Source organism: Coregonus lavaretus (assembly GCF_964263955.1).
Source record: "Coregonus lavaretus genome assembly, chromosome: 27".
Lineage (NCBI taxonomy): Eukaryota > Metazoa > Chordata > Actinopteri > Salmoniformes > Salmonidae > Coregonus > Coregonus lavaretus.
The window spans coordinates 7,486,656-7,500,757 of NC_140014.1; the positions used below are offsets into that span (position 1 = coordinate 7,486,656).

The following is a 14,102-nucleotide window of genomic DNA, read 5'->3' on the forward strand; positions in this document are numbered from 1 at the left end:
TTCAGCATGACAATGATCCCAAACACACCGCCCGGGCAACGAAGGAGTGGCTTCGTAAGAAGCATTTCAAGGTCCTGGAGTGGCCTAGCCAGTCTCCAGATCTCAACCCCATAGAAAATCTTTGGAGGGAGTTGAAAGTCTGTGTTGCCCAGCGACAGCCCCAAAACATCACTGCTCTAGAGGAGATCTGCATGGAGGAATGGGCCAAAATACCAGCAACAGTGTGTGAAAACCTTGTGAAGACTTACAGAAAACATTTGACCTGTGTCATTGCCAACAAAGGGTATATAACAAAGTATTGAGAAACTTTTGTTATTGACCAAATACTTATTTTCCACCATAATTTGCAAATAAATTCATTAAAAATCCTACAATGTGATTTTCTGGATTTTTTTTTCTCATTTTGTCTGTCATAGTTGATGTGTACCTATGATGAAAATGACAGGCCTCTCTCATCTTTTTAAGTGGGAGAACTTGCAAAATTGGTGGCTGACTAAATACTTTTTTCCCCCACTGTACATACATACTGTATAATATACATACATACACAAATACAGTGCCTTCGGAAAGTATTCAGACCCCTTGACTTTTTCCACATTTTGTTACGTTACAGCCTTATTCTAAAATGGATTCAATATTTGCAAATGTATTAAAAATAAAAAACAGAAATACCTTATTTACATAAGTATTCAGCCCCTTTGCTGAGACTCGAAATTGAGCTCAGGTGCATCCTGTTTCCATTGATCATCCTTCAGATGTTTCTACAACTTGATTGGAGGCCACCTGTGGTAAATTAAATTGATTGGACATGATTTGAAAAGGCACACACACCTGTCTATATAATGTCCCACAGTTGACAGTGCATGTCAGAGCAAAAAATGTCTGCAGCATTGAAGGTCCCCAAGAACACAGTGGCCTCCATCATTCTTAAATGGAAGATGTTTGGAACCACCAAGACTCTTCCTAGAGATGGCCGCCCGGCCAAACTGAGCAATCGGGGGAGAAGGGCTTTGGTCAGGGAGGTGACCAAGAACCTGATGGTCACTCAGTACCTTCCAGAAGGACAACCTTCTCTGCAGCACTCCAATCAGGCCTTTATGGTACAGTGACCAGACAGAGCCACTCCTCAGTAAAAGGCACATGACAGGCCTCTTGGCGTTTGCCAAAAGAAACCTAAAGGACTCTCAGACCATGAGAAACAAGATTCTCTGGTCTGATGAAACCAAGATTGAACACTTTGGCCTGAATGCCAAGCATCATGTCTGGAGAAAACCTGGCACCATCCCTACGGTGAAGCATGGTGGTGGCAGCATCATGCTGTGGGGATGTTTTTCAGAGAGATCCTTGATGAAAACCTGTTCCAGAGCGCTCAGGATCTCAGACTGGGGCGAAGGTTCACCTTCCAACAGGACAACGACCTTAAGCATACAGCCAAGACAATGCAGGAGTGGCTTCGGGACGTCTCCTGAGTGGCGCAGTGGTCTAAGGCACTGCATCGCAGTGCTAACTGTGCCACTAGAGATCCTGGTTCGAATCCAGGCTCTGTCGCAGCCGGCCGCGACCGGGAGACTCATGGGCGGCGCACAATTGGCCCAGCGTCGTCCAGGGTAGGGGAGGGAATGGCCGGCATGGATGTAGCTTAGTTGATAGAGCATGGCGTTTGCAACGCCAGGGTTGTGGGTTCGATTCCCACGGGGGGCCAGTATAAAAAAAATATGTATTCACTAACTGTAAGTCGCTCTGGATAAGAGCGTCTGCTAAATGACTAAAATGTAAAAAAATGTAAAAGTCTCTGAATGTCCTTGAGTGGCCCAGCCAGAGCCTGGTCTGGAACCCGGTCGAACATCTCTGGAGACCCCTGAAAATAGCTCTGCAGCAACGCTGGGAGAAACTCTCCAAATACAGGTGTGCCAAGCTTGTAGCGTCATACCCAATAAATTAGCAAAAATTCTAAAAACCTGTTTTTGCTTTGTCATTATGGGGTATTATATGTAGATTGATGAGGGAAAAAAAGCAATTTAATCAATTTTAGAATAAGGCTGTAACGTAACAAAATGTGGAAAAAGTAAAGGGGTCTGAATACTTTCCGAAGCCACTGTACATCTGTAAGGTCCCTCAGTCAAGTATTGAATTTCAAGCACAAATTCAACTACAAAGACCAGGAAGCTTTTCGAAAGCCTCATAAAGAAGGGTAGTGATTAGTAGATGGGTAACAATAACAAATCAGATATTGAATATATCTTTAAGGATGGTCAAGTTAATAATTATGCTGTGGATGATGTATTAAACCACCCAGACACATCAAAGATACAGTCGTCCTTCTGAACTGAGCTGCAGGACAGGAAGGAAACCGCTTAGAGATGTCACCATGAAGTCATTGGTGATTTTAAAACAGATACAGAGTTAAATGGCTCCGATGGGAGAAAACTGAGGATGGATCAATAACATTGTAGTGACTCTACAATAATGACCTAAATGACAGAGTGAAAAGAAGAAGAAAAATATACAGAATAAAACTATTCCAAAGCATGCTTCTTGTATGCAACAAGGCACTAAAGTAATACAAAAAAAAGCAAAGGAATACACTTTTTGGCCTAAATGCAAAGTAAAAATTGTCTGTCTTCGGTTGCAACACTCACTACCGAGTTCCAAACTGCCTCTGGATGCAACGTCAGCACAAGAACTGTTCGCCGTGAGCTTCATGAAATGGGTTTCCATGGCTGAGCAGCCGCACACAAGCCTAAGATCCCCGTGCGCAATGCCAAGCGTCGGCTGGATTGGTGTAAAGCTCACCGCCGGCTCTGGAGCAGTGGAAACGCGTTCTCTGGAGTGATGAATTATGCTTCACCATCTGGTAGTCCGACTGACAAATCTGCGTTTGGTGGATGCCAGGAGAATACTACCTGTAAAGTTTGGTGAAGGAGGAATAATGGTCTGGGGCTGTTTTGATTGTTTGGGCTAGGCCCCTTAGTTCCAGTGAAGGGAAATCTTAACGCTATAGCATACAATGACATTCTAGACGTTTCTGTGCTTCCAACGTTACGGCAACAGTTTGGGGAAGGAACCTGTTTCAGCATGACAATGCCCCGTGCACAAAGCAAGGTCCATACATAAATGGTTTGTCGAGATCGGTGTGGAAGAACTTGACTGGCCTGCACAGAGCCCTGACCTCAACCCCATCGAACACCTTTGGGGTGAATTGGAATACCGACTGAGAGCCAGGCCTAATCACCCAACATCAGTGGACGACCTCACTAACGCTCTTGTAGCTGAATGGAAGCAAGTTCCTGCAGCAATGTTCCAACATCTAGTGGAAAGCCTCCCCCGAAGAGTGGAGGCTGTTATAGCAGCAAAGGGGGGACCTTCTCCATATTAATGCCCATAATTTTGGAATGAGATGTTCGACAAGCAGGTGTCAACATACTTTTTCACTCATATTGTAATTAATTATAAGTCATATTTAATAGAAATCTGTAAACACTGGACAGTTACTTTAAATGGGACAAACAGAGAGACATGAAAGGGGAGCTTTATTAAGTGACCTATTGGGGCCACTGTAGAAAATCATAGCGTATGACTGTACTGTAGCATAGGCCATCTGATGGTCTTCCTCAATATCATCCATGAAGAATGTGGGTTTGTTCAATAATGATTGCATGAATTCACAGCACATACCAGCTATAGTAGTAATGTATTACATGTACACTTGAATCTGCAAAGCTGTTTCTGTGCTCTGTTGGCAGGGTCAGCAGTCAACACAGATAGACAACTGCTTGCTGCCTGACTCCACAGGCAAGACTTAGGGCCTGAGTGGTTGGGGTTAGAGATCACACTGCGTCAGCGTCATCAGCAACTAGAAAACACATGAAAGTGAATGCAAAGCGAAAAATATGAAAAAGATATATATTGGGAAAACAGCCCTCAAAGCCCAGAGAAATGGTTGCAAACATCAGAAAATAAGGTAAGAGGGGTGGTTTAACTTCTAAATGCCATCGATATCATGTGAATCGATCATAATCATTAGAGAACCCATTCCAATCATTTTTGTCTCAATACTACCAAAATAATCAAAATGTCATTTCAACTATACACCACCTGTACTACCATCTCATGGTACCAATTTCTCAGACATTCTCAGTCATCAGTATTCCATTTAAACTTTTAGACATATCATATAACCTTATATAGCCTTATAGACATATAACCTTCAAAACCTGATGTGTTATATGTTACCCTGCATATTCTTTATGATATTTCCCAATTTCAGAATACCAGTAAGTGTTTCAAACCACACATACAACAAAACTGTGATCACTTTATGACCAAGAGCTATCATGACATGTACTTCAATCTATGGCACTAAGCCCGCCAATTTAAGGCATCAATTACTGCTGTCAGTGAGATGCTTTTAAAGACATTGTCTTGGGATAGCCTAGACCCTAGTGTGTCTGAGTGGGGGGTTAAACCCACAACCATTAACCTACACATAAGCACACTAAGGTGTACAGTATCATGAAGTCCAGACTGGCAGAGTCGTAATGTGCTTACTTAACCGGCGCAGCTGCTACGACCTCGCTGCAGCTTTGTGTACCAGACAGCAATCATTTGATGGACAGCTAGTTATACGATACCTTTTTCTCAAGTCAAGTCTTGGTCCTACATCATTCTAATGTACTCTGTCTTTAATGCTATTTCTCATATTAGAGGTTGGTTAGCCTTGTCAATCTGTTTCTGCAGTAGCCAACCAGGCTGTGAGAAAGTCACATGGTCCCTTAAAATGGGCCTACCTTGGAGTTGGGCTCTGGACTGTCATGACATGAGATCAGTGTGACACTGGCAGCTTGATATTGAACCTCTACAGGGGTACTGTCTCTGAGTCAGAGTCTACAGTGCCTTGCAAAAGTATTCAGATTTCTTCACATGTTACTGTGTTACAAAGTGGGATTAAAATTGATTTTTATTGAGAGAAAAAATCTACACAAAATACACTAATGTCAAAGTATTGATAAAAATCTAATAACTAAAATATAGTTGTTGCAAGTATTCAGCTCACTGAGTCAATACATGTTAGAAACACCTTTGGCATCAATTACAGCTGTGAGTCTTCTTGGTTAAGTCTATAGGAGCTTTGCACACCTGGATTGTGCAATATTTGCCCAATATTCTTTTCAACATTTTCATGCTCTGTCAAGATGTTGGGGATCATGGCTAGACAGCAATTTTCAAGTCTTGCCATAGAATTTCAAGCAGATTGAAGTCAAAACTGTAACTTCGCCACTCAGGAACATTCACTGTCTTCTTGGTAAGTATCTCCAGTGTAGATTTGTCCTGCTGAAAGATGAAGTCCTCTCCCAGTCTGGAGTAAAGCAGACTGAAGCAGGTTTTCCTCTAGGATTTTGCCTGTGCTTAGCTCCATCCCGTTTCTTTTTATCCTGAAAAACTGCACAGTATTTGCCGATGTCAAGCATACCCATACCATGATGCAGCCACCACCATGCTTGGAAATAATCACTCAGTGTTGTGTTGGATTTGTCCCAAACATAAGGCTTTGCATTTAGGTCAGAAAGTGTATTCCTTTGCAATATTACTTTAGTGCCTTGTTACATAAAATAATCATGTTTTGGAATAGTTTTATTCTGTATATTTGTATTCTTCTTTTCACTCTGTCATTTAGGTCATTATTGTGGAGTCACTACAATGTTGTTGATCAATCCATCAGTTTTCTCCCATCACAGCCATTGAATTCTGTTGCTGTTTTAAAATCACCAATGGCCTCATGGTAACATCCCTGAGCAGTTTAATTCCTGTCCTGCAGCTCAGTTCAGAGGGAGGACTGCATATTTGATGTGTCTGGGTGGTTTAATACATAATTCACAGCATAATTATTAACTTGCCCATGCTTAAAGAAATATTCAATGTCTGATTTGTTATTGTTACCTATCTACCAATCACTGCCCTTCTTTATGAGGCTTTTGAAAAGCTCCCTGGTCTTTGTCATTGAATCTGTGCTTGAAATTCAATACTTGCCTGAGGGACCTTACAGATGTTGTATGTATGGGAGACAGAGGAGGTTTAGTTGTTAAAAAAAAACACGTCAACCCCTATTATTTCACACAGAATGAGTCCATGTAACTTATGTGATTTGTTAAGCCACATTTTACTAATTAACTGATTTAGGCTTGCCTAAACAAAGGGGCGGAATACTTATGCAAACTACTATATATATATTTTTTTAATGATCCCACTTTGTATCACAATAAAATGAAGAAATCCTAGGGGTCTGAATACTTTTGCAAGGCGCTGTATCAGTCTCCTCTAAATCCCCAGATCAAACTGCTCCCTGTTCTTTGTTCCCTTTCATACCTCCTTTATTCCCAGCCTCTCTTTTTCTTGGTATGCCATTCTCTCACACACACACGCACGCAAGCACTCACACACACATTCTCTCTCTCATTTACCAAAATAAACTCTCCAGAAAAAAATTATCAGTATTCCCCTATTCATACAGTACTTTATAAGACCAAACATATTCACCAACTGAGCAACCCCAGTCACATCCCTCTCCTCACAAACACAAATCCCTTACGGCATTGTATCTCGATAGAATCAGAATCTCTTTCTGGTTTGCCAGTGATGTCACGCTGGAGACGTGTGTAATGGGAGTCACCATTACATTGTGAGCTGCCCCGGTTCCCTGACTGCCAATGGAAAATCGTTACCGCTCGAGCCTCCATCCATCAATACATACCCACGGGCCTTCCTTGGCTGGGACTTTTCACACCATGCTGAATTAGATTTAAATCTCAATTTCATACCTCTCTTTTGCTCTTACTAAGTCTGACTGTGTTCGGGTTATGCAACAGTACTGTGAACAATTAGTATGAATGTAGTTGTTTTGTATCTTTAACACAATTCAGAAGACAGTTGATATGTAGATTACATATGTGTAGATAATATATAATATATTATTTTTCAAAAAGAGTGTGAAATGTTGTTTAGTTCAAGAATATATAATGTACGTTATGTCCAGTCATGAACTTCAATTACCTCATAAAGAATGTTCAGCAGTTTGTGCACAGCCTAAATTAAGACCTCATGATACCATGAGCTGTTTTGACCCTGTCTTTCTGCCCGTCACTCTACTTCCTGTCTAGTTCTCTACATGATCACAAGGATGATTTTCACAAGCGTCTGTCCTACACCACCCACAAACTAGAGATGGTGGAGTCGGAGTTTGACTCCACCCGTCAGTACCTGGAGACGGAACTCCGGCGAGCCCAAGAAGAGTTGGAGAAATTCACTGACAAACTACGCAGGTATGTCAGCCCTGTTACACCATGTCAGTCCCGGTACACCATGTCAGCCACATTACTCCATGTCAGTCCCGTTACTCCATGTCAGTCCCGTTATTCCATGTCAGTCCCATTACGCCATCTTTAGTCTCTTACCAAAACGCCTGTGTCTAACAAAGCGCGACTACGCCATCTTTCACCTCATACTAATGAGTCAATGGATTGACAATCGACTATTTTCAACTGAATCTGCATTAGGAATAATCTAATGCCTGGTTCTCCAACTATGGTCTATGATCCTATCCCTGCAGTAACATTGCCTGGCTACCCATCCACATTGCTCTGGCCAACTGATGTTTCTTCTCCATGATTATTCTGGATTTGTCTCCCTCCCCGACGATTTCTAGAATGCGAACACATTCTGACATTCTGATTGGTCCCAGAAACCGATGGGTTTGGCCAGAGCCGGCCTACATGATGAAGTTATCAACTTTGATACTCTGATTGGTTAGAGTCGATCCAATCGCTGATTAATTTGTTTTGTACAATGTCCCTCATTTTGAAGTCACACAAAATACTTATAGGATGGCAGTTTCAGACTGAATGTATGTAGCGATCGACAGAGCAGCGGAATTAAATTCAAGGTGAGTCGTCAGGCAGGCAGGAACACGCCTTGATTCAACTAATCAAGGTCTTCAGTCCGGACCATAATTAGCTGAATCATCTGTGTTACTGCAGGGCTAGATCGAAAGCCAGTAATAATTAAAATGAAAGTAATTTACAACAGAAGTACATATGTAGCCTGTGGCTTTTCCTTTCGCCAGAGACAAAGAAATTGTTTTTTTTATTTTTTAGAAGTCACATTTTCTGAGCTACCATATTGACTTAAAGTAATTAACATTCCCAATTACTACGGTGAGACGGGGGACAATTGTAAAACATTTACATTAACACTGTGATGTAGAGATTTCAAAATGTACATTTGTCTGCTAACTAATAGTACCGTTTAAGGAACTGTGCTAAGTGTGCCGTTTTCACAATTCTGGCTTAAGTCTGAAAAAACCCTGATGTTACAATTAACCCCAATAGCAGGGTTAGTTGAAACGGTATATGGGACAGTTGTAACATTGTCTTTAATAGTAAAAATGAGTAGTAATTCAACAATGTTGAGATTTGAAACTGATATTTGGATAAAAATACACTAAATTGACACAATATATTTAAATATGATATTTTGTATTAGCGTTCAACATAATTTTTCTAAGGTGTAATCTTAGTTGCACTGCCAACATTTATGTAAATATCTTAATGTGTCTATATAATATAACATTTTAGGTAAGAGGTAAGTTGTAACACTGTGTTACAACTAATCTCAAGTATACTAATTAAAGGCTTGTGAGAAAATACAACAATAATTATTGTCATTAACTATATTAATCAAAATACCTTATCTTACTGATAAAAAGTATATTCTGTATGTTAGATACAGTATGGAGAATGTTCCACAGATCAATAATCACTTGATTCATGAATTTCAAAATCTTCATAGGCATGCATGTAGAGACACTAACCAAGCATTGGCTCATTGAATAACACCTTTCTAAGTGGCTTCTAATTGGAGTTATTTATCCTGTTACAACTGTCCCCGGTCTCTCCCTACAATACCTATGTTTTTTGGCCTACAATTTAACTTTGTGACAGCAAACAAAGAAAAATATATACAAAATATAGAATGTGTTATGAGATAAATCATTGTTGAGCACCCTGAAATATAACCTCCAAATCCACTTCACTTCTAACGCACCGTCTTTTCTTCTATATCAGACATTTTTTACAATTAATCTCCAAATGCTTGTATCCAAACCCCCATGAGACCGGGGCAAGTGATAATGAAATGCAGCAAGCACTGTGTGCTGAAAAAGAGATAGTAGCCTAATGCTAGTAATGATTTAACTAATGGAAAGTGGAGGTGGAAGAACAGCTTATTCGATTAAGCCCACTAATGTTTTGGAAGCCGACCAGACAGTGTTTTGTGCTGGGAAACACACCTCGACCGGCGATTAAATGTTTCCAAAATCCTCAGCTCATTCATGAGTCATGCATCAGTCCTATGGGTTTGATTATGCATTTTCCGCCAATTTTCTCTCCTAAAAAATATGAAAGGAATTCAAATTCTGCTTTCATCACATGAAATGTGTTTTTCCATGCTTCCATTGTGAGGCTAGGCTTCACATCCAAAAAGTATTACTATACAGTATAGTACAGTAAACCAGATATCAAATCATATTTTATTTGTCACATGCGCCGAATACAACAGGTGTAGACCTTACGGTGAAATGCTTACAAGCCAACAATGCAATTTTAATAAAGAATACCAAATAAAATACCAAAAAAACATTAAATACAAAAATAATAAGAAATCAAAGTAACAAATAATTAAAGAGCAGCAGTAAAATAACAATAGCGAGGCTATATACAGGGGATACCGGTATTGAGTCAATGTGCGGGGGCACTAGTTAGTCGAGGTAATTGAGGTAATAGGTACATGTAGGTAGAGTTATTAAAGTGACTATGCATAGATAATAAACAGAGAGTAGCAGCAGCATAAAAGAGAGGGGGGGGGGGGGGATGGGGGGGCAATGCAAATAGTATTGGTAGCCATTTGATTAGATGTTCAGGAGTCTTATGGCTTCGGGGTAGAAGCTGTTTAGAAGCCTCTTGGACCTAGACTTGGCGCTCCGGTACCGCTTGCCGTGCGGTAGCAGAGAGAACAGTCTATGACTAGGGTGGCTGGAGTCTTTGACAATTTTTAGGGCCTTCCTCTGACACCGCCTGGTATAGAGGTCCTGGATGGCAAGAATCTTGGCCCCAGTGATGTACTGGGCCGCACGCACTACCCTCTGTAGTGCCTTGCAGTCGGAGGCCGAGCAGTTGCCATACCAGGCAGTGACGCAACTAGTCAGGATGCTCTCGATGGTGCAGCTGTAGAATCTTTTGACGATCTGAGGACCCATGCCAAATCTTTTCAGTCTCCTTAGGGGGAATAGGTTTTGTCGTGCCCTCTTCACGACTGTCTTGGTGTGCTTGGACTATGTTAATTTGTTGGTGATGTGGACAAAGGAACTTGAAGCTCTCAACCTGCTCCACTATAACCCCGTCGATGAGAATGGGGGCATGCTCGGTCATCTTCTTTTTCCTGTAGTCCACGATCATCTCCTTTGTCTTGATCACGTTGAGGGAGAGGTTGTCGTCCTGGCACCACACGGCCAGGTCTCTGACCTCCTCTCTATAGGCTGTCTCGTCGTTGTCGGTGATCAGGCCTACAACTGTTGTGTCATCGGCAAACTTAATGATGGTGTTGGAGTCGTTCCTGGCCATGCAGTTATGAGCGAACAGGGAGTACAGGAGGGGACTGAGCATGCACCCCTGAGGGGCCCCCGTGTTGAGGATCAGCGTGGCGGATGTGTTGTTACCTACCCTTACCACCTGGGGGTGGCCCGTCAGGAAGTCCAGGATCCAGTTGCAGAAGGAGGTGTTTAGTCCAAGGGTCCTTAGCTTAGTGATGAGCTTTTAGGGCACTATGGTGTTGAACGCTGAGCTGTAGTCAATGAATGGCATTCTCACATAGGTGTTCCTTTTGTCCAGGTGTGAAAGGGCAGTGTGGAGCACAATACAGATTGCATCATCTGTGGATCTCTTGGGGCGGTATGCAAACAGTCGTCCGGAACAGCTGATGCTCTCATGCATGTTTCAGTGTTACTTGCCTCGAAGCGAGCATAGAAGTAATTTAGCTCGTCTGGTAGGCTCGTGTCATTGGGCAGCTCGCGGCTGTGCTTCCCTTTGTAGTATGTAATAGTTTGCAAGCCCTGCCACATCCGACGAGCGTCAGAGCCGGTGTAGTACAATTCGATCTTAGTCCTGCATTGACGCTTTGCCTGTTTGATGGTTCGTCGGAGGGCATAGCGCGATTTCTTATAAGCTTCCGGGTTAGAGTCCAGCTCCCTGAAAGCGGCAGCTCTACCCTTTAGCTCAGTGCGGATGTTGCCTGTAATCCATGGCTTCTGGTTGGGGTATGTAGGTACAGTCACTGTGGGGACGACGTCATCGATGCACTTATTGATGAAGCCAGTGACTGATGTGGTGTACTCTTCAATGCCATCGGAAGAATCCCGGAACATATTCCAGTCTGTGCTAGCAAAACAGTCCTGTAGCTTAGCATCTGCTTCATCTGACCACTTTTTTATTGACCGAGTCACTGGTTCTTCCTGCTTTAGTTTTTGCTTGTAAGCAGGAATCAGGAGGATATAATTATGGTCAGATTTGCCAAATGGAGGGCGAGGGAGAGCTTTCTATGAGTCTCTGTGTGTGGAGTAAAGGTGGTCTAGAGGTTTTTCCCCTCTGTTGCACATTTAACATGCTGGTAGAAATGAGGTAAAACGGATTTAAGTTTCCCTGCATTAAAGTCCCCGGCCACTAGGAGCGCCGCCTCTGGATGAGCATTTTCCTGTTTGCTTATAGCCGTATACAGTTCATTGAGAGCGGTCTTAGTGTCAGCATCAGTTTGTTGTGGTAAATAGACAGCTACGAAGAATATAGATGACAACTCTCTGTAGATAGTGTGGTCTACAGCTTATCATGAGATACTCTACCTCAGGCAAGCAAAACCTCGAGACTTCCTTAGATATCGTGTACAAGCTGGTGTTTACAAATATACATAGACCGCCACCCCTTGTCTTACCAGAGGCTGCTGTTCTATCCTGCCGATACAGTGTATAACCCGCCAGCTGTATGTTATTCATGTCGTGGTTCAGCCATGACTCGGTGAAACATAAGATATTAACGTTTTTAATGTCCCGTTGGTAGGATATACGTGCTTCTAGTTCGTCCACTTTATTATCAAGCGATTGTACGTTGGCCAATAGTATCGATGGCAAAGGCAGATTAGCCACCCGTCGCCGGATCCTTACCAGGCACCCAGATCTCCTTCCGCGATATCTTATTTTCTTTTCTACTGCGAATGACAGGGATGAGGGCCCTGGCGGGTGTCTGGAGCAAATCCCTCTCGTCCGACTCATTAAAGAAACATTATTAGTCCAGTTCAAGGTGAGTAGTCGCTGTTCTGATGTCCAGAAGCTCTTTTTGGTCATAAGAGACAGTAGCAGCAACATTATGTACAAAATAAGTTACAAACAATGCGAAAAAACAAACAAAATAGCACGGTTGGTTAAGAGTCCATAAAACGGCAGCCATCCCCTCCGGCGCCATTTCCATTGAATGATCTTGAAATTCAAATCACTGCTTTGGATTTTCATATTCATCATCTTGAAAAATAAGTCAATGAATACTTGGTTTTGAAAGCATATTCATAATCAAGACTTACATAACCCATGTTTCACCAATGTGTACTCTTTCCTGTCCTGCAGGATCCAGAGCAGTTATGCAGCTCAACAGAGGATCAATCAAGACCTGGAGGACAAGGTGCACAGGACAGTAAGACACCTGATCAGCCATACACTCTGCTGCTTCAGCCATACACTCTGCTGCTTCAGCCATACACTCCGCTGCTTCAGCCATACACTCTGCTGCTTCAGCCATACACTCCGCTGACACCCACTCCAATACCACACGTTTTCACTTTTGGGACTTCGATTGGTTCCGCCAGTTAAGCTCAATCAAGCAGAACTAAAGTAACATCATCCTTCACATTTGACTCCACTGAGCTGATGTACAGTGAAATGACCTAAAAACAACTCTATTGCTCCTGGCAGTTTGTTGCAAGACTCCAACAGCATTGTGTCTGCCTCCGACAGTCTATACTGGGGTCAACGAAGCAGCTCAGAAACAGCATCTCACCTCAGGTCTCCTGGAAACTTCCAAGACCTGCCTACATCCAACAGTGTGGGTTGTGAACTTGTCAAAATTATAGGCAGTTGAACAACAGTGCACTCCATTTAGCCAGACTTGATGAGCTACAGCCTTGTATGAAAGCGAGAAAGACCATTTGAATTGGCAACATTTCAACCTTAATTGGCATTCCGACCTTCGTTACATCACCTAGTGTGCCCATAAAGTCCTGTCCCTTAAGCATCCACTTCTTCACTCCTCCTCCAAGAGTCTCCACCTCTTCACAGTTGTGGCGGAGGGGCATTACCAAGATCTTGGTATTGACATCACTGGGATATATTTGTTGTGTTCTAATGTTCCCTGTAAGTACCTCAGCTCTCACTTTGTTCTCAAAAATAATGTAGGAGGTGGATGGAGGTTTGCTCTGCGCTCCCCACCAGCCACTCCAGTGGTCCCCTGGGGTCCCCTGGTGAATAAGGCATCTAAGGAATAAGCTCTCTTTAAGGCAGCCTGGGAGGCAGCTCCATGCACCACACTCCAGTGAATTGAGAAATCATGTTTACGTCCCCTGCAACCATTCCAATCAGCTTTAGATTCCGTTTGGTAAATACACAAGTCGATGGCTTGATAGTTACACCTCCGCAGTGCACCTTATGTTGCATTTACATAACATAAATGGTAGCGTCACATCTGTCAAAAGACTGCTGAGTGCGACGACTAACGAGCAACCGTAGTTCTGGTGCTTTGGTTTTCCGTCACTGGTTATTTTGACGTATCATGATTGGGTGAAGGTGGTGCTTAAAGTGGGGGCAGGGATTTCAAGCGGAAAGTTTTTGGAAGGGGTGGGGGGGGGGGGGGGGGGGGGTGAAGACTTTGCTAGTCTCGTTAGTTTATTTTCTCATACATCTCCCCCCAGAACCTAATCGAGCTTCTGACGCAATCTCACACACTTACTCACCTGCGCAC

The 14,102-nt window shown here is 42.7% G+C and overlaps 1 protein-coding gene across 1 annotated transcript in view; it reads left to right on the forward strand.

The window, feature by feature from the left end:
* Nucleotides 1–3,890: 3,890 nt before the first annotated feature.
* begain (brain-enriched guanylate kinase-associated) overlaps nucleotides 3,891–14,102 on the forward strand; it is a gene marked incomplete at both ends in the record, with an annotated part of 30,185 nt that continues 19,973 nt past the window's right edge. Inside the window, 3 exons of the mRNA XM_084144070.1 lie at nucleotides 3,891–3,961; nucleotides 7,155–7,316; nucleotides 12,716–12,782. Coding sequence (XP_084000196.1) covers nucleotides 3,891–3,961; nucleotides 7,155–7,316; nucleotides 12,716–12,782 — 300 coding nt within the window. The remainder of the gene's footprint in view (nucleotides 3,962–7,154; nucleotides 7,317–12,715; nucleotides 12,783–14,102) is intronic.